The sequence below is a fragment of the Chrysochloris asiatica genome, unplaced genomic scaffold (genome assembly GCF_000296735.1).
Source record: "Chrysochloris asiatica unplaced genomic scaffold, ChrAsi1.0 scaffold00061, whole genome shotgun sequence".
In the NCBI taxonomy this organism is placed as follows: domain Eukaryota; kingdom Metazoa; phylum Chordata; class Mammalia; order Afrosoricida; family Chrysochloridae; genus Chrysochloris; species Chrysochloris asiatica.
Window position 1 is genome coordinate 14436676 of NW_006408579.1, and position 19113 is coordinate 14455788.

At 40.6% G+C, this 19113-nt stretch overlaps 1 protein-coding gene across 2 annotated transcripts in view; it reads left to right on the top strand.

Moving 5' to 3' along the window:
• Nucleotides 1-632: 632 nt before the first annotated feature.
• The window catches only part of CCDC80 (coiled-coil domain containing 80), a 46796-nt gene continuing 28315 nt past the window's right edge, over nt 633-19113 (top strand). Inside the window, exons 1-2 of one of the 2 annotated variants that reach the window (XM_006864184.1) lie at nt 633-719; nt 1140-3028. In XM_006864184.1, the coding sequence (XP_006864246.1) occupies nt 1151-3028 (1878 nt within the window). In that variant the 5' untranslated portion in view covers nt 633-719; nt 1140-1150. Of the gene's footprint in view, nt 720-1117; nt 3029-19113 lie in introns of those variants that run through there. The other variant, XM_006864183.1, reaches the window with a different exon arrangement.

The window sequence follows — 19113 nt, forward strand, 5'->3', positions numbered from 1 at the left end:
AGTGAACTTTTCTTGATTTCCAGTGGCTGCTGTTGTTTGAGTTTGGTTTGGATCAAAACTGAGGTTACCCTGACATTTCTGGGACGAAAGCAAGGCAAGAGAAAGAAGAAAAAGAAGCAGAAGGAACAGAAGAGGGAAAGGTGGGAAGAAAGAAAGGGAGGAAAGAATCGCAGGAAAAGAAAAAAAAAAACAGTCCTTTTCAACATCACATTCCTGTGTTTTCCCTCAGCCTGGAAAATGTATTAATCCCGGTGCTTTCAAGCTTGGAAACAAAGGAACTAAGCCAGACTGTGGGGGAAAGAGTGATAAGAAGGCTCATGGAATTTAAAGAGAGAGAGATTCAGAAATAACTGGAACTCCACTCTAAGGGCCACTCTGTGTCTGTGCAAGTGACAGGCATCCAGGGACAACAAGGCAGAAGCTACAGACAAATGGAGATACAACGACTTAGAAGGACAGCTCCTCTCACCTCAGCCAACTTGTCAAGAAGGTAAAAAGAGACAGCAAAGAAGAAAAGGAGAAAATCGCTCAGCTCCGGAGAACAGGACTGTGGTGCTACTTTGAAAGCTGGAGTCGCTGCGAACCCTCCTTTGTACTGCTTACCCTCAGGAAGGAGAAAGAGGGTTGAAAGGAAAAATATTTCATCTAGGAAGCTGTTCTGGGACCCAACTTCAAGTTTCTTGTTAAACCCTCTGCATTCCATCTCTATGAGCCACAATGTAAGTGTGTAATCCTTTCTGTCTCTGTGTGTACATTTGTTTCTTTGTTGCTGACTTGAAGTAATGAAATGTGAATGTTGTCATAATTTGCAGGCTCAGTTTGAATTTTCTCTGGAGCATCCACAGAGTCCGTTGAAATTTAGGGCAAGCATGCTGACAGGGGAACTAAATCGCATTTCCTGCTTAATGTACTGGTCTCTGCTAAGAATTGACAAATTACAGGGGCTTAAAAGCAGTAGGATACCAGCCTATTTTCCATTCTCCCACCTCCTCCCTTCTCTAATCCTTCCTTTCCCTTCCCCTTGGGCAAGATAGAGAAAAACAGTATGCCCAGCTTTGTTTGCAATGAAATGATTTTATTTTATTTTCTCTTCTCCCCACCCCCTCCTTGCTGTTTCATGACCCTGCTGTCTCTCAAAGTGGATTACACAATGACGTGGAGAATGGGACTCAGTTTCACCATGTTGTTGGCAGTATTGCTGGTATGTGGATCAGAACCCCAACTCCATGCCAAGAAAAAAAGGAGCCATGAAGGGTGGAAATTACCTCTGGTTTCCCAAACTGGCAATAGACCAGCTCGGTTTCTGAGGCACACAGGGAGGTCTCAGGGAATTGAGAGATCCACTCTAGAAGAAACCAACCTTCAGTCTCTCCAAAGAAGGAGGAATATGCCAGTTTTGAGACTAGTACACCCAACCGTATCATCAGCCCCTGCGGGCATCCATGGGGCCTTCGTGAGACCTGAGCAGAGACCAACAGCCAAGCGCTCCCCTCGTGAAATGGTCCGAGATGAGGGGTCCTTGGCTCGGTCAAGAATGTTGCGTTTCCCCTCTGGCTCCAGCTCCCCCAACATCCTTGCAAGCTTTGCAGGGAAGAACAGGGTGTGGGTCATCTCAGCCCCTCATGCCTCGGAGGGCTACTACCGCCTCATGATGAGCCTTCTGAAGGACGATGTGTATTGTGAGTTGGCAGAGAGACACATTCAACAGATTGTGCTGTTCCACCAGGCAGGCGAGGAAGGGGGCAAGGTACGGAGGATCACCAATGAAGGGCAGATCCTGGAGCAGCCCTTGGACCCAAGTCTCATCCCCAAACTGATGAGCTTCTTGAAGTTAGAGAAGGGGAAGTTTGGCATGGTGCTGCTGAAGAAGACCCTCCAGGTAGAAGAACGTTACCCGTATCCGGTCCGACTAGAGGCCATGTATGAGATCATTGACCAGGGTCCCATCCGCAGGATAGAGAAGATCAGACAGAAGGGTTTTGTCCAAAAATGTAAAGCCTCTGGTGTAGAGGGACAGGTGGTGGAGGAGGGGGACAACAGTGGAGGAGGAAGGTCCAATCTGGGCAATGAGAAAAGAAAAGAAGACTCAAGGAGAGCATATGTGCCACCAACCAGAGAGAGTCGGGTGAAGGTGGTAAGAAAACTGGTCGTCACTACAGTGGTTCCTCCCCCTGCTCCTCCAACCCCAAGGGCCACCACCTCTCCTCTGGCTCCAGTCACAACAATGACGCGCTCCACATCTCGGGTGGTAACTATAGCTACAAGACCTACAACCAGTACAGCCTTTCCAACCACCCAGAGACTCTGGCCCACCTCAGACTCCCACAGGCCCCCCACCACAGCTGAGGTGATGACCACTGCAAGGGGGGGCACCGCCTCAGAGAATCTCTACCCTCCACCCAGGAAGGAGCAACACAAGGAGAGGCCACAACCCACCAGGAGGCCCAGCAAGGCCACCCGCTTTGAGAGTGTCACTGCCGCCCCTCCCACCACCATCTCAGAACACAGCACGAGGGTTGGCCCGGGCCGTTTCCGGGACAACCGCACAGACAGGCGGGAACATGGCAACCGAGATCCAAATCTGGTGCCAGGTCCTCTAAAGCCAACAAAGGGAAAACCTCCCAAAAAGAAGGCCCAGGACAAAATTCTTAGCAATGAATATGAGGATAAATATGACCTCAGCCGGCCTACCACCTCTGCCTCTCATCAGGAGGAGGTGAAGCCAGTGGGCAACATTCCCCCTAAAAAAGCAAAAGAGTCTAAAAAGCATGAGAAGCTTGAGAAATCTGACAAGAAAAAGAAAGCAAAGAATGAGAAACCAGACAAGCTACTGAAGAGTGAAAAGCAAGTGAAGAAGGACAAGCCTGAGAAAAAGAGTAAGCAGGAGAAAGAAAAGAGCAAGAAGAAAAAGGCTGATAAAACAGAGCAGGATGGCTACCCTAAACCCACTGTGAAACACTTTCCTCAGAGTCCCAGGAAGTCAGTGACTGACCTGCTGGGGTCCTTTGAAGGCAAACGGAGGATCCTGGTAAGTAATCTTCTCTCCTGGGCACTGTTCTGTGGACTGAGGTATTACCTGCTTATGTTTGGTCTGTTACTGTAGTAAAATCACCTTGCTAGATGCCAAACTGTGGGTGAACGTGTACCACATGAAGAAGGTCAGGAAATTTGCCAGGAAAGGGTAGCCATACCAGTAGCTTCTGTTGGTTTCCATGTTTTGTGAATGTCAACACAGACCCAAGGCCCTATGGTATGGAGTCAGTGATAGGGAGCCTTGGTAGAGAGCAGGTATGAATGGATGAGTGGAAAGGTCTTTGTTAGTGACCCTAATGGGACCTTACTAAGGTATACAAGGGGACTCTAAAAAGTTCGTGCCAAGAATGGAATTGAAAAATAATGGAATTTTTCCACCAACTCTTTGAAGCCCCCTCCTATTTCTAGATATGTTGTTGTTGTTAAGTGTCGTCCAGTTGGTTCCAACTCATAGCGACCCTATATAGGGTTTCCAAGGAGCGGCTGGTGAGTTTGAACCATCAACCTTGTAGTTCAAATTGACCCTGCAGTCCAGTGCATTCATTATCCCGCAGCGCAACACCAGGACTCTATTTCTAGATATGTTGTTGTTAAGAGCTGTCAAGTCGGTTCTGACTTACAGGGACCCTCTAAAGGGTCTCCAAAGAGACGCTGGTAAGTTTGAACTGCCAACCTCGTGATCTGGTGTTTTATCCCACAGCACCACACCAAGACTCTAGATATAGGAAAGTTCTTTTTTCAAGTTCAAAATAAAGGAGAAGAATGAAAAGTTCTTTGGAGTAGAATGCACTGACTAATCATAAGTGCTTGAGCTTGAGAACTAGAAACATGTGTATGGGGGAAATGTCAGAGTACTCTCCTCCCTCCCTAATTGTATCTATTTTCATAATGAAAAACCTCAAAGTCAGCCTTGATAGGGAGCAGGCACGAATGGACGAGTAGAAGGGTCCTTGTTAGTGACCCTCATGAATATATGTAACACCAGCTAATAGAAATAGTCTTCCTTTAAAAGCTGCCTTTCCATCACTGCCAAGCTACCAGAAAGAAACCAAGAGAATGGAGGGTAGGAAATTAGGGTCATTGCTCCAATTACCAAGACTCCTGACTTTGGGATCCAGATGTCAATTTATCTTGAATCCCCATAAAGTGCTCGTGTGCGTGTGTTTACATGTGTTTATGTATGCACATATGTGTTTGTGAAAAAGGAGGACAAGCATTCCTAACTTTGACTTTGTCTCTGGTTCTGATTGCTGCTAGTCTTGAACAAGTTACAGATACAACTGAATAACCCTCTTTCTAATATAGGGCCTACCTAGCTAAACCTATGGAGGGCTATGAGTAGGAATAAACCTCATCCCAAAATAAGGTCTCTTTATTCTCTCTGGGTCTCCTTCTTTTAGTGCCTGAAGATTTCTACCCCTCACTTCTTAATGCTGTCCTTTTCCTCTTAGCTGTCAAAGAGAGAAAGATGGACGCAATGATTTCAAGATTCAAAGATCAGTAAATCACCTCAACTGTAACTAACAACAGTGTGAGTCAGGAATGATGCTCTCAGATGCCTGGGTGGAGGGAACGATCACATGCCACTAAAGGGCTGAAGGGGCAAGGGAACTACCCCCTACCCCCATCCTGCAGTCCCAGATGAAAGAGTCAGTCACTCTTCTTTCAAGATAAGTCACTCATTACTCAGGTGGTATTTTTGGAATCCTGGTGTGGTCCTATAGGATAAGCACTGGACTGCTAACCACAAAGTCCGCAGTTCAAACCCACCAACAACTCCTTGGAAACCCTAGATAGGGTCACTATGAATCCTAACCACTTGAAGGCACTTAACAAACAAATTGTAATATATCTGAGAGCTTGAATTTGGCCTGCATTGCATTAATGACCTGCGTTAAGACTCTGTTGGAGTCCAGGTGTGGTGCTGCAGGTTTATGTGCTGGACCAAAATTGGTTTGAACCACAAGGTTGGTGGTTCAAGCTCATCAGCTGCTCCTCAGAAACCCTATACAGGGTCACTGTGAGTTGGAACTGACTTAACAGCACTTAACAAGAACAACATTACTCTATTACCCACTTTAATGTGCATTTAGAATGCTGTTCAGCACAGAGTCCCTTGTGGGGTTTATCATGTCATGTCCCAAGATTCTCTTAGCTACCTTCATTGATAAGGAATCTATGTATTAGAATGAAACTCAGGCTTTGGACAATTTGAAGATCACGTGTATGTGAGTGTCTATTGTGGTACAACTATGTATCTTTAAATTACATCCTAATGCATTTACTTACAAGTTTTTTAACAGAGTGGGGCAAACTGCTCTCTATTGGTTTAAGGGAAGCCCTCGTGGTGCGCTCCCTCCTCTCCTCCTGAGTACCTGGGACTGTGTCCAGTCTGCTTAAGGACATCACCCAACCTGACCATTGAACTAACAGGACAACCAAAGCCTGATCATGGTTAGAATTAATCAGAAAGAAAGAAAGAAAACCATGGATAAAACTCCAGGATTGTAGTTGACTGTGCACCCACCTGGCAAATACATTCATTGCCCCCAGTTCATGAATCAAAAGAGAGGGGTTTTACTACCATTTCCCTGATATTAGTCATGCCCCTTTTTGCTCACTTTCTGCTCCCAGATGGGCCTTTTCTACTTTTAGCAGTATCCCTGGTTGTACATTTCTAGCAAATGAAACTCAAATGACAACTTTTGCTGATGTCATGTGAGGCAAAGCAGAAGCCAGATGTAATTGCTCTTGGCAGTGTTGGCTCTTTGGGGCCAGCAAGAGAACAAAGTTTGTTATTAGAAAGGAAGCACCAACAGGAGGCATTATTGCCATCTTGCCATCCCCATGTGCCCCAATCAGACATTTGTTTTCTGATGAGCTAATGATGATTAATTTAAGAATGGAGTTGGAAAAGAAAAGATAGAATAAAGATGATAAAAAGTCAAAAGGTGAAGAAAAAACAATCTGCTTCACAGGCTTAGTGAAAACCAGCGTTTCTGGGTAAAAGACCATATGGACTCCATTTATCCTTTATTTCTAAAGACATGGCAGGTAGGACATGTGCCCTGGGCACCACTTGAGGTAGGGGCTCCATGAGCAGTTTCTGTTTGCCATCACAGTTTCCACAGCCAGCTATGAGAGGTCACTAAACAAGTTTAAACTAATTGCCACAGGCACTATTTTCTGTTGATCCATCACTGCCTTTTCCTACTCATTTTTTCCTATCAAACCTGGCTGATGTTATTCCGGAAGCTCAGTGTTCAATTAATATTTATAAAGGTTTAGCACTCTCCTAGCCATTCAAGGGCTGAGAGTGTTTCCTTCCAAATGGTCTCACCTTCACCCAATGTGCACAAACTTAAATGAGGTTTGCATTCCAAGCAAATTGCACAGGCCTTTTGGCGCCTCTCTCCAGTTTTGCAGTAACCTGAGGCTTAACAACATAAACTACTACTAGTCCTTTACATTTACTTATACCATTCTTTAAGAGTGCTGGTGTTACTGTAGGATGAGCACTGGACTGCTAAGCACAAATTTGGCAGTTCAAACCCACCAATTGCTCTGTGAGAGAAAGATGAGTGTTTATCCTTGCAAAAGTCTTACAGCCTTGGAAACCTGATACAGATTCGCTATGGGTCAGAACCAACATGACGGCACCTAACAACAACATACCATATTTTAGATATGAAAAAAAAAATCATATAATCATGATTTTACCAGTGACTTGGAGAAATACTGGTAATGATGGTATAGGTTGTGGTTGAATGAATGGTATTATGTTGTTGTTGTTGTTTTGTGCCGTGGAGTCGGTTCCGACTCATAGCGACCCTGTACAGGGTTTCCGAGGCTGTACATCTTTACGGGAGCAGAACACCTTATCTTTCTCCCATGGAACAGCTGATAGTTTTGAACTGTTGACCCTGAGATTTGCAGCCCGATTTTTAACTACTACATTATAGAGACCTTCAAAGAAGTTGTAGATGGACCCAGTGTTCTATTCTAAGTCAGAGTCCAACCCGTTCTCTCAACTTGTCCAAAGAGAAGCATATACCTTGCAAGGGGCATGGGGGTGTGGCAGGAACTTTGTGATCTTAATTCTCACAAAAATCCCGTTCAGGACTTTTTAAAATCCATTTTACAAAAGAAGAAACAGAAGCTTAAAGAAGTTGAGGAATTATATATACAAAGGGGTTTCAAAACTTTCATGAAAAAAATGTCTATCTTTTTTAATCCTCTTCTTTCCATGAACCTTTTAAAATACCTGATATATAATTAAATATTCATATTCACATATGATCTGGGAGCACAGTTGTTGTTGTTATGTGCCATGGAGTCAGTTCCTACTCATAGCGACCCTGTACAGTGTTTCCGAAGCTGTAAATCTTTATGGGAGCAGAAAGCCTCGTCTTTCTCCCACAGAACAGCTAGTCGTTTCGAACTGCTGACCTTGAGGTTCGCAGCCCGATTTGTAACCACTATACTACCAGGACACTATAGCTCCACACAATAAGCACTGGACTGTGAACCACAAGGTCCACAGTTTGAGCCCTCCAGTTGGTCCACTAGAGAAAGAAGAGACTCGCTGCTCCTGCAAAGATTTAAAGTCTCAGAAACTGTATATAGGGTCTGCATGAGTCAGAGCCAACTGGAAGGCACTGAACAGCAACAATATATAACATATAGAACTCAGGTCTGCTTGATTTGAAAGTGCTGCAGTCATTCCCCATTGCCTTCCTGGGGGCATGTGGCATGAAGCAAAGGGGAAGCCTAAATCTCACCCTGTTTATAAATCAATCTGCACATTTCAACCTTGATTTACTTGAAAATGTATTGTCAACATTATGTGCTAAGTACTTGCAAACGTGAAACTTCTGCTTCTAATACTCAGCTAGCTCTCCGCACCTCACATTTCTGAACCTACCAGCAATCAGTCAAGGACAATAGATTGAATCCCAGTTAATCTAATCCTGCTGGAGGCTTGGCACCATAGGATAAGCACCAACCTCAAGGTCAGTTTGAACCGCAGGGTCAGTGGTTCAAACTCACCTGCCGCTCCTAGGAAACCCTATACTGAGTCACTATGAGTCAGAACCAACTCGACAGCACTTAATAACAACAATGGTAAAATTATACACATGTTATCACTAAGTTTGCAGAATGTATCTGATAAGTCAGCATTCTGGACCCTGAGATCAACCAACATGTCAATCAACAAGAGGCTTCATGTAAATTCAGGTACAAATTTAAACATTCTTCAGAGACTGAATCTCCTATAATTCAAGTAAGTTGATACTTTCAAATGTACCTCAGGAATCTGGATGTTGGGACAACAATCTACTTAGTTGGTTTTATTTTTAAAAGGATCAAAACCCTGCCTCAGTAGCTAGAATGTTTCTTTTCTGAATACTGTCAAAATCCCATGTTTTGAGCCCAATACCAAAACCAGTTGCCTAGTCAATTCTGATACACATGACCCCTTGTGTGTCCGAGTAAAACATGTTCCAGAAGGTTTTTAATGGCTGGTTTGGGGAAGCAGATCTCCAGGCCTTTTTATGAAGCACTGCTGGGTGGACTCAAACCACCAAACCTTTCAGGTAGCAACTGAGTGTGTTAACTGTTTGCAACATTTAGGGACTCTCTGGTAGCGTAGTGGTTACAAATTGGGCTGCGAGCCGCAAAGTCAGCAGTTCGAAACTAGCAGCTGTTCCGCTGGAGAAAGATGAGGCTTTCTGCTCCTGTAAATATTTACAATCTCGGAAACCCTGTACAGGGTCGCTATGAGTCGGAATCAACTCCACGGCACATAGCAACAACAATAACAACAACAACAACAACAGGGCCTAAAGAAGAATTCAGAAAAATCTGAGATTGAAATTATCTTCCCACACAGAGTCTTCCCATTCCCAGTTGCCCCTTTTACTATGTAAGCAGAATTCTTATTCTCTGAGGCTCCCTGAGCCAACACACTAGTTGGAACAGAAACATGAAGGAAAACACACACACACACACACATACAATTTTAAACTAATGATACATTCCCTTGTTTAATGCCACTATACTGGAAAGAAGCCAAGAACAGCTGCCAGACAATAATGTTCACTGCAAAGTTTTAGGATGCTCTCTTTAGGAAGAGGGAACAACTGGAAATGATTTTCATGTTAAACACTGTTTGAAATACTGCCAAGCTAGAAAATGGCTGTGAAAGAGAAGCCAATCAATCTATAGGGGAAGAGTTACTGAAATGTGTACAGCGGATCAGGCTCCTCTGTTTTCCCTGATACAAACTCAAGGATCATATGAAATGTAATGGAGAGGGATTTTTCCTGTGTGGTTTATGGGCTGTATCTAGAGCTATACAACCAGCTCCTGTCTGTCCTCAAGCTATGGAGCGATGTACATAAATTAAGGAACGTGGTTCAGGATTTGTACTCCTACCATCACAGAGTCCAATGACAGGGGCTGGGGCTTCAGCTCCTGGAGGAACTTAAACTCTCGTTGGAGAGGTGCTGTATAACATAAAAATGCTAGTAAATCAAGGAAATTCAGAAATTTCAAATGAATAGTCCAGAAAGTTTTAAAGAACAAAACAAAAAAACCTGTTGTTGTCATGTTGACCCCAACTCATGGTGACTCCATTTGTGTCTAAGTCAAATTGTGCTCCACAGGGTTTTCAATGGCTAAGTTTTTTGGAAGCAGATTTCCAGATCTTTCTTCCAAAGTGCCTCTGGGTAAACTCAAACTTTTAACCTTTTGGTTAGTAGCCAAGCACATTTATCATTTGTTCCACCCAGGGATTCCACAGATAATATTACTGTTATGGCATCATGGAGTGAATTCCAACTGGTCTGGCAGAGTAGAACTTCCTGTAATCTTAACAGGAGCAAGTCACCAGGTCTTCTCCTATGGAGACACTGGTGGTTTTGAACGATTATTGATCTTTCAGTTAACAGTTTAACCTTCATGTCTCCAGGACTCCTTTCCCAGACAATAAGAACAGTCATTTTAAAAAAGAAGTGACCATTGTGGGCTAGAAAAGATGAAAAGAAAGATGCTGCATTTGTAGAATGACTCAGAGGTAGTAAAGGTGGAGCAGATGCTGAGGGCTTACTAGGTGAGGGGAGGTGTTGTGGGTAAAGGCAAAAAAGGAATGTGGGTGAACTATTCAGAGGCAACAAATATGTATGGTGTTTGGGTACACATAGCCTGTTCACATTTATTTTCTCATTAGATTCCCACAAAAATTGTATGAGGTTGGCAGAGAAGTTGTTTCATTCTAAAGCTGTGGTTCATAAGTTTAAGTGGCTTTTTGAAGGTTACAAGCTAGCCAGAACTTGAACAAGGAATACAATGTAGGCCTTTCCGTTTTGACTACAGTCACATTTTCTCTGTGCCATTCTGCCCGATTCATTTTATTTCACAATTTAGATGTGTCCGATTGTAGGGGGTGAAAGGAGCAGGAAGAAAGGTTAGCAAGAGGGGCCAGACAGTGGAGGCCAGACAGGCATGCAATCTGACTGTTATCACACCAGTGAGTGAAGTCATCCTAAAGCTGAGGACCTGAGGTAAAAATAAACACCAGAGACATTTATGTATTTGTCACATTCCACTGTGTATCCATGGCCTAAAGCTTCTATGTGCAGAGCTATAGAGGAGGAGCTAACAGGAGAAGATGAAGTTCTGGATTATATGTAGAAATTGTGTGAAATGCTCAATTATGCACAAGATGGAAAAGACAAGGGAAGCTTTGAGGGTTCTTTGAGGGTCTGTCAGAAGGTTGTAAGAATTCATGCAGTGTATGCTGCTGTTAAATGCCGTTTAGTCAATTCTGATTCACAGCAACCCTGTATAGGGTTTCCGATGAACAGCTGGTGAGATTGAACTACTATTAACCTTGTGGTTTCCTGTCCAGCACTGATCCTACAGCTCCATATTGTTGTTGGTAAGTACTGTGGAGTCAATTCTGAGTCATAGTGGCCCTGCACAGGGTTTCCGAGCCTGCAAATCTTTACAGGAGCAGAAAGCCTCATCTTTCTCCCGCGAAACAGCTTGTAGTTTCGAACTGCTGACCTTGAGGTTAGCAGCCCAATTCGTAACCACTATGCTACCAGAGCTCCTTACAGCTCCATATAAGAGAAAGGAAATGGGCACTATGGGTGATTTTGAACTTACATTGCTGCTGTTATTGTTAGGTGCCATTGAGCCAGTTCCAAATCATAGCGACACTATGCACAACAAAATGAAACAGTGCCTGGTCCTGCACCAACTTCACAATTGTTATGTTTGAGCCCATTGTCACTGCCACTGTGTCACTCCATCTCCTACACTTTGCCAAGCATGGTATCTTCCTCCTTTCTGACCACACGTCCAAAATACAAGAGATGAAATCTTATTATCTCACCTCTAAGGAGCATTCTGGCTGTACTACTTCCAACACAGCTTTGCTTGTTCTTCTGGTAGTCCATGGTACTTTCGATATTCTTCACCAAAACCATAATTTAAATGCATCAATTCTTCTTTAGTCTTGCTTAGTCATTGACCAACTTTCACATGCACATGAGACCATTGAAAATACCATGGCTTGAGTCAGATGTATCTTAGTCCTCAAAGTGACATCTTTGCTCTCTAATACTTTAAAGGAATCTTTTGCAGTAGATTTCCCTAATGAAATGAGTTATTTGATATTTTTGGCTGTTGCTTCCATGAGTATTGATCTTTAATCCAAGCAAAATTAAGTCTATGACAATTTCCATCTTTTCTCCACTTATAATGATGTTATTTATTGGTCCAGTTGCGAAGACTTTTGTTTTCTTTTCATTACGGTATACTCCGTACTGAAGGCTGTTCTCTTTGATCTTAATCAGTAAGTAGTTCACAACGTCTTTGCTTCCAGCAAGGAAGATTATATAATCTGCAAATCACAGATTGTTAGAGCTTTCTCCAATCCTGATGTCATGTTCTTCTTCATATAATCCAATTTCTCAGATTATTTGCTCAGTATACAGATAAAGTATGGTGAAAGTATATGACACACCTCTCTTGACTTTAAACTGTTTTAAACCATTAGTATCCCCTTTTGTTCTGTTTGAATAACTGCCTCTTGGCCTGTTCTTCATGAGCACAGTTCAGTGTTCTGGAATACCCATTCTTTGTAATGTTATCCATAGTTTGTTATGATTCACAAAGTCAAATGCCTTTGCATAGGCAACAAAGCACAAGTAAACTTCTCTTCTTTGAGCCAAGATCCATCTGATTTTAGAAATGACATACTTCATTCCAATCCTCTTCTGAATCAGGCTTGAATTTCTGACAGTTCCATATTGATGTACTGCTGCAACCATTTTTGAATTATCTTCAGTAAAATCTTTCTTGCATGGATATTAATGATAGTGTTTGATGATTTCCACATTCCATTGAGTTTAAACTTAAAGAGCCAGGTAGTTATTAATGATCTAACCGTCTGGACAGTTGTGCCCCAGTGACTTCCCTAAATATATTCCAAATATGGGTTTATCTTTATCCTAGAATTCATTATGACCACCAGTTTCTCTTGAGTTGATTCTTACTCATGGTGACTCAATGAATGTAAAAGTAGAGCTTTGCTCTATAGGCTCTTAATGGCTGGTTGTTTTTTCTGAAGTATATTACCAGGCCTTTCACCCATGGTGCATCAGGGTAGATTCTTCCTCCAACCTTTCAGTAAGCAATCAGACGTGTTAAACATTTGTCTCACCCAGGGACTCTAATTTAGAATTAAAAAACAAAAAACATATTGCATTGGAGTCAATTCTGACTCATACATGATGAGTGAATTCAAAACCATAAGTAGTAAATAGCTTCTTTTTACATTTTTTAAAAAATATGTCTTATGTTTTCATTTAAACCCTCATTTATTTTAAAATAGTATGCTTATGAACAAAGATCAGCCTAAATAAAAACCTAAAATATGCTAAATGAAAATAAAACTCCAAGATTTGGGCTACCATCAAAACCTGAAAAAATATTTTCACATGTTGTAGCATCTTAAAACAAACAAACAAATTGAAAATTTCATATTTGTTTTTTATAAACACAGTAAGTCTTTTTTTAAAGGTGAAGGCCAACTGACTGGATTAGATCCATATTTGTGCTCATTCCAAAGAAAGGTAAACCATGATAATGAGGAAATTATCTATCAATATAATTAGTATTACACACAAATAATTTTTTTTAATTGTAAAATGTTTTTTTTATTGTAAAAACAGAGCCAAGAAAGATTGACAATGCAAATGTTATCTCAAAACATTTCCCTTGGTTCCTGAATTTGCTATGTTCCTATGTACCAGCAAGTCTCCATCAGCATTTCTCAGATCTCATGGTCTTTTTCAGAAACAGTGATTGATTTTAATATATATATATATATTGCTTAGAAACAAAAGTTCATTTGACATTTAAAAATAACAAAACCAAAAGCTAGCCCTAGCCCTGTTGTGTCTTTTTCACAATTCCTATAGGGATATCTGTGTGTCTCCGGTACTTTCAAAATTTAACAGTAAAGTAAAATTAGTGCCTCAATCAAATATCAAAGAATCTTCCATCACAAGTTATTGAATAAACTTCTCAAGACATTTGTAATAAACCCATATTTGAAGATTAAAAAATAATTGATAATTTACAACAAACTTTAGACTGCTGATTTTTCATATTTGAATTTCATATAGTTATTTGAAGCATACAATGGGAAGTAGTGCAAAATGTATCAAGTTTTATACCATAAATAAAATACACTTTCAACCTAATGATGGCCTCAAAAAGCAAAGAGTGAAAAATTACCACTTCTCAAAAGCAATCTAGATGGACTCAACAAAGCTCACAATTTAGACACTTCTACTCTATTTCCAGAGTTTGCAAAGATTTCAGAAACAGAGTAAACATCAATATGTTTTACAAAAATAGAAATATTGTTTGGGACTTTACAAAACTTTATAAAATATAACACTATTATTTGTAAATTCAAGATAGTTTTACACTGAAACCAACAATATTTCCACATATATGAAATCTTTTCAAAATTAAGTTTCTGAAGACATTTCCTGCTTTGACCATTATTATGTATTTTTTCTCCCAAATCTTTACACCAATCTTGTGCTCAATCATGGGAGTATTGTTCTTATAAGAGACTGCTTATTTTCAAGGGTTTTAAAAAAAGATTTCTGATTCTAGAAATGTTAAAGCAGATAACTTATATCTAAAAATGTTTTACTAAAAGTAGAAAATAATATGACGATTCAGTATTATTTGATAACTGCAAACCAAATTCCTAGAAATTGCAACCTATTATAATTTAAAATATATATATTTGAGAATTATAATTTGGTACCTATAAAATGTAAAAATATAATCACATCGATTTCATGGAAAAATATCCATAAAGACTGAAGATGCCTCTACATTTAGAAATTTGTAGATGTCTAGAAGTATTTCCTAATTATACCCATTCATAAACATTCATTTTATCACCTCAGACAGCACCAGTTTATCTTCTAAACAAACTAAACAGTGAGAAGGTAGGGGCTTATTTCATCTAATAGTTATTATTATAAGGCACCATTTGGTATATGAAAAAGTCAAACCAAAAGTATTACCAAATTATGTATTTTTGTTACTGATGTCTTAAACATTAGATAGGATGGTTTGAAAAAAAACTAATAATATTATTGTTAATTGACCGCATTATACTCCATTTTTCATCATTCTTTGCTTTCAGCCTTTCCATATAACAGAAATAAAAATAATAATGTAGTACAAGATTGGTTAAATAACAATTGCATCCAAACCTTCCAATAAAATAATCTAGAAATAAACAAGAAGCTAAAAATTTATCTGCTGTATTTGTAATAGTCTCTATCCCTGTAAAAGAATAGGGAGTGTGTATGTGTGTGTCACGGGGCTACTTTCTAAAGAATATATTGAGGCACCTAGATAAAAAGTTTCTCAGGCAAATTCATGGTTACAGCAAAATTGAGAGGGCTCAGAATTTTACATTTCCTCCAAAGTGGATTTCTCAGTCACACCCAATTAAATATTTCAGAGTGTGCCCTTAGTCACTGCTATCATCATCGTCATCATCATCATCAGATACATCATTTAAAGGAGACTTCAATGACTGACTATAAGAGTCCGATCTGGTAGGCTGGCAAGTAGCCATGTCCCCCGTCGAAAGCAGGTCATAGCAGAAGTCACAAATCCGCACCAGCTTGGAGGACTGGGCGTGCATGGGAGTGCCTCCACCCCACAAATAAAATTTTGTTGAAGATAATTTTTAACTGTTTGCAGCAGTACATCAACAGGGAACTGCCAGAAATCCAAGCCAGATTCAGAAGAGAATGTGAAATGAAGAATATCACTGCTGCTGTCTTGGATCTTGGCTGAAGGCAAAGAATACTACAGCTATGTTTGCCAGTGTTTTATTGACTATGCAAAGGCATTTAACTGTGTGAATCATAACAAGTTATAGATAACATTGAGAAGAACAGGTATTTTAGAACGCATAATTGTGCTCATGAGGAACCTGTACAAAGACAAAGAGGTAGTCATTCAAATAGAACAAAAGGATATTGAATAGTTTGAAATCCGGAAAGGTATATATCAGGGTTGTATCCTTTATTCAGAAGTCCTGGTGTGGCTCCATAGGATAAACAGTCATACTCAAGGTCGGTTCGATTCACAAGGTTGGCAGTTCAAACTCACCAGCTGCTCCTCAGAAACCCTGTACAGGGTAATAATGAGTCAAAACCGACTCAACGGCACTTAAAAACAATAGCAATGCTTTATTAAATCTATGTGCTGAGTAAATTATATGAGAAACTGGACTATATGAAGAAGAATGCGACATCAGGATTAGAGGAAGACTCATTAACAACTTGCCACATGCAGATACCACAACCTTGCTTACTGAAAGTGAAAAGGACTTCAAGCATTTGCTGATGAATACCAAAAAGACTACAGCCTTCAGTATGGATGACACCTCAACATAAAGAAGACAACAATCTTCAAACTGGACCAGAGAAAAGATAGAAGTTGTCAAGGATTCCATTTTTCTTTGCTTCACACCAATGGAATCAGCAATTAAGAAATCAAACATATTGAATTTGCCAAATCTTCTGCAAAAAACTTCTTTAAAGTGTTAAAAAGAAAGAAAGACAGACAGACTAGTGCAATACCTGAGACAAGAAGATGGTCCTTAATCACCCTTCATGCCTAGAGCTGAACTCACCCCCATTAACTCCACTTTCAGTCAAACAATAGGTCTATAAAGTGACAATAACACTAGAGGTACTATGGGAGATAATAATCCTTGGAACAATCACCCATCTGAGATCAAAAGGGCAACATTTGCCCAAAGGCAAGAGTTCAGAAGTTAGGAAGGGTTTGGAAAGAAGGGGGAATGGAAATGGGAAACATGCGGTAGAAGTGGATAAGTGATGTCACATTGTGGGGATTGCAATCAATGACATGGAACAAAATGTATATGAAGTGTTGAATGGGAAGCTGATTTGTTCTGTAAACCTTCACCTAATTCACAACAAAAAAGTTTAAATAAATAAATGAAATGTTAAAAAGCAAAGATGTCATTTTGAAGACCAACATGCACTTGACCCAAGCCATGCTATTTTCGATCGCCATGCATGATTGTGAAAGCAAGACAAACAAAGAAAAGAATTGACACATTTCAATTATGCTGGAGAAGAATATTGAATATACCATGGACTGCCAGAAAAATGATCAAATCTGTCTTGTAAGAAGTACAGTCAGAATGGTCCTTAGAAGTGTGGATGGTGAGACTTTGTACTTTGGACATTTTATCAGGAGGGACCAGTCCCTGGAGAAAGACATCATGCTTGGCAAAATACTGTTGTTGTTAAGTGCCGTGGAGTCGGTTCCGACTCATAACAACCCTGTACAGGGTTTCCGAGGATGTACATCTTTACAGGAGCAGAAAGCCTCATCTTTCTCCCTTGGAAAAGCTGGTAGTTTTGAACTGCTGACCTTAAGGTTTGCAGCCCAATTCATAACCACTATGCTACCAGAGCCCCTTTGGCAAAGTACTAGGACAGGAAAAAAGAGACAGACCCTCAACAAGATGGATTGACACAATGGCTGCAACAATGGACTCAAATATCACAGTAGTTGTAAAGGTGGCATAGGACCAGGCAGTGTTTTGTTTGCTGTCTAGTTGGGACCAACATGATGGTACCTAACACCATGGTGTGGCGCTGTAGGAGAAGTAACCACAAGGTCGGCGGTTCAAACTCGCCACTCATCAGAAACCCTATAGCAGGTTACTGTGGGTTGGAACAGACTCAACGGCACTTAACAACAACACACCCATACACAAGTATGAATAAATGGCTAAATTTAAGGAGGTATTAATACTTTTTCCTCTTGAGAAATTACATTTCTACAACAAGCACTTCCAACTCATTTTGTCCATCTGGACAGGCATATAAAAAATAATAAATAAACTAGAACATGTCAAATTAAAATAAATTATGGGGGGAAAATTATCATCCCAGAAAACCTTTATTAATGTTCCACTGAAAGGCTATTAAAAACATTTTTGTTTCCATGAGGGATAGCATTTTTTTATGCATACAGAATTCTTCGATGAGAAAACCTGTATGAAGCTGTAAACATCTCTGACAGAAAAAAGTAAACAGCAGGATCAAGCTGGTACCAAATTTATTAATTAGTTTTGATAAAATATTTGGAAGGGGTTTAACAAAATGGTATCTTCCCCTTTGAAACATACCAAACTTGGTGGTGCAAACTGTTAGTACACCTGGCTGCTAACTGAAATGTTCGGAGTTCAAGCCCACCCAGAAACACCTCAGAAGACCTGGCAATCAATTTCCAAAACATCAGCCATTGAAAACCCTAGAGAGCAGAGTACAGTTTGACTCTGACACATATGAAGTCATCATGAGTAGAGCTGATTTGACAACAATTGGTATTGGTGTTAGCAGTAAACTGAAAAAAAAAAAAAAAAATTATAGGACTGTGTAGGTGAGTAGAAAAATACCTTGTATATTAGATTGTGGTCAAATGTGAGAAAATTGTTGTTGTTGTTGTTGAGTGCCGTCAAGTCCAAGTCGGCACCACCAACTTTGCAATTCAAACGGTTTTGCAGTCTGGCGCATTAACCCACAGCGCCACACCAGGACTCCAAGAAAATATTTAGCGAAAAATAAAGAGGTTTGCTAATGAACTCAGTGATGAATCGGCAAAGAACAAATAGTGTCCGTTGCAAACATTAACCTTGAGAGCTGTCCTTATCAGGAGGAAATTGTTATTGTTATTGTTGTTAAGTGCCATCAAGTAGGTCCTGACCCATAGCGACCCTGTATAGGGTTTCTGAAGAGTGGCTAGTATGCTTGAACTACCAGCCTTGTGGTTCAAAGCAACTTTTGCAGTCCAGTTCATTAACTTACAGCGCCTCCCTCCACTTCCAGGGTGAACAGCACCATGCCCAGTCACTCACAGCATATGGTGCACAGTTGTAATTTCAGCTCAGTAAAAATCTGGTGATATTGGAGAAGCCTCAAAAAAGGGTAACTAAAACAATCAAGGGTTGGTGCTGTGGATAAATGCGCTGGACTGCAAAGGAGGTTTGAGCTTCAAGGTCGGCAGTTCAAGCTCACCAGCGGCTCCTTGGAAACCCCATACAGGGTCGTTATGGGTAGGAACCAACTCGATGGCACAAACAACATGAAAAACTCTGTGACATTCTTAGAAAGAGGGTTCAAGAGGATCCCTAAAATATAGGTATCCCCATTTTATATAAAATAATAAAGCAAATATTTTCCCAGGTGGCTGGTGACTAAAATTCTTTTTCAATTTCTGACTTTCCTCTTTTCCTCCAGAGGAAGACAGGGTTTATTATCGTAAAGAAGCTGACTCTTTTTAAGAGTGGATGATATGGGGCTAAGTGAAGAATGTTAATGTTGTTGTTAAGTACCGTGGAATCAGTTCCGACTCATAGTGACCCTACACAGAGTTTCCGAGGCTGTAAATCTTTACTGGAGCAGAAAGCCTTAACTT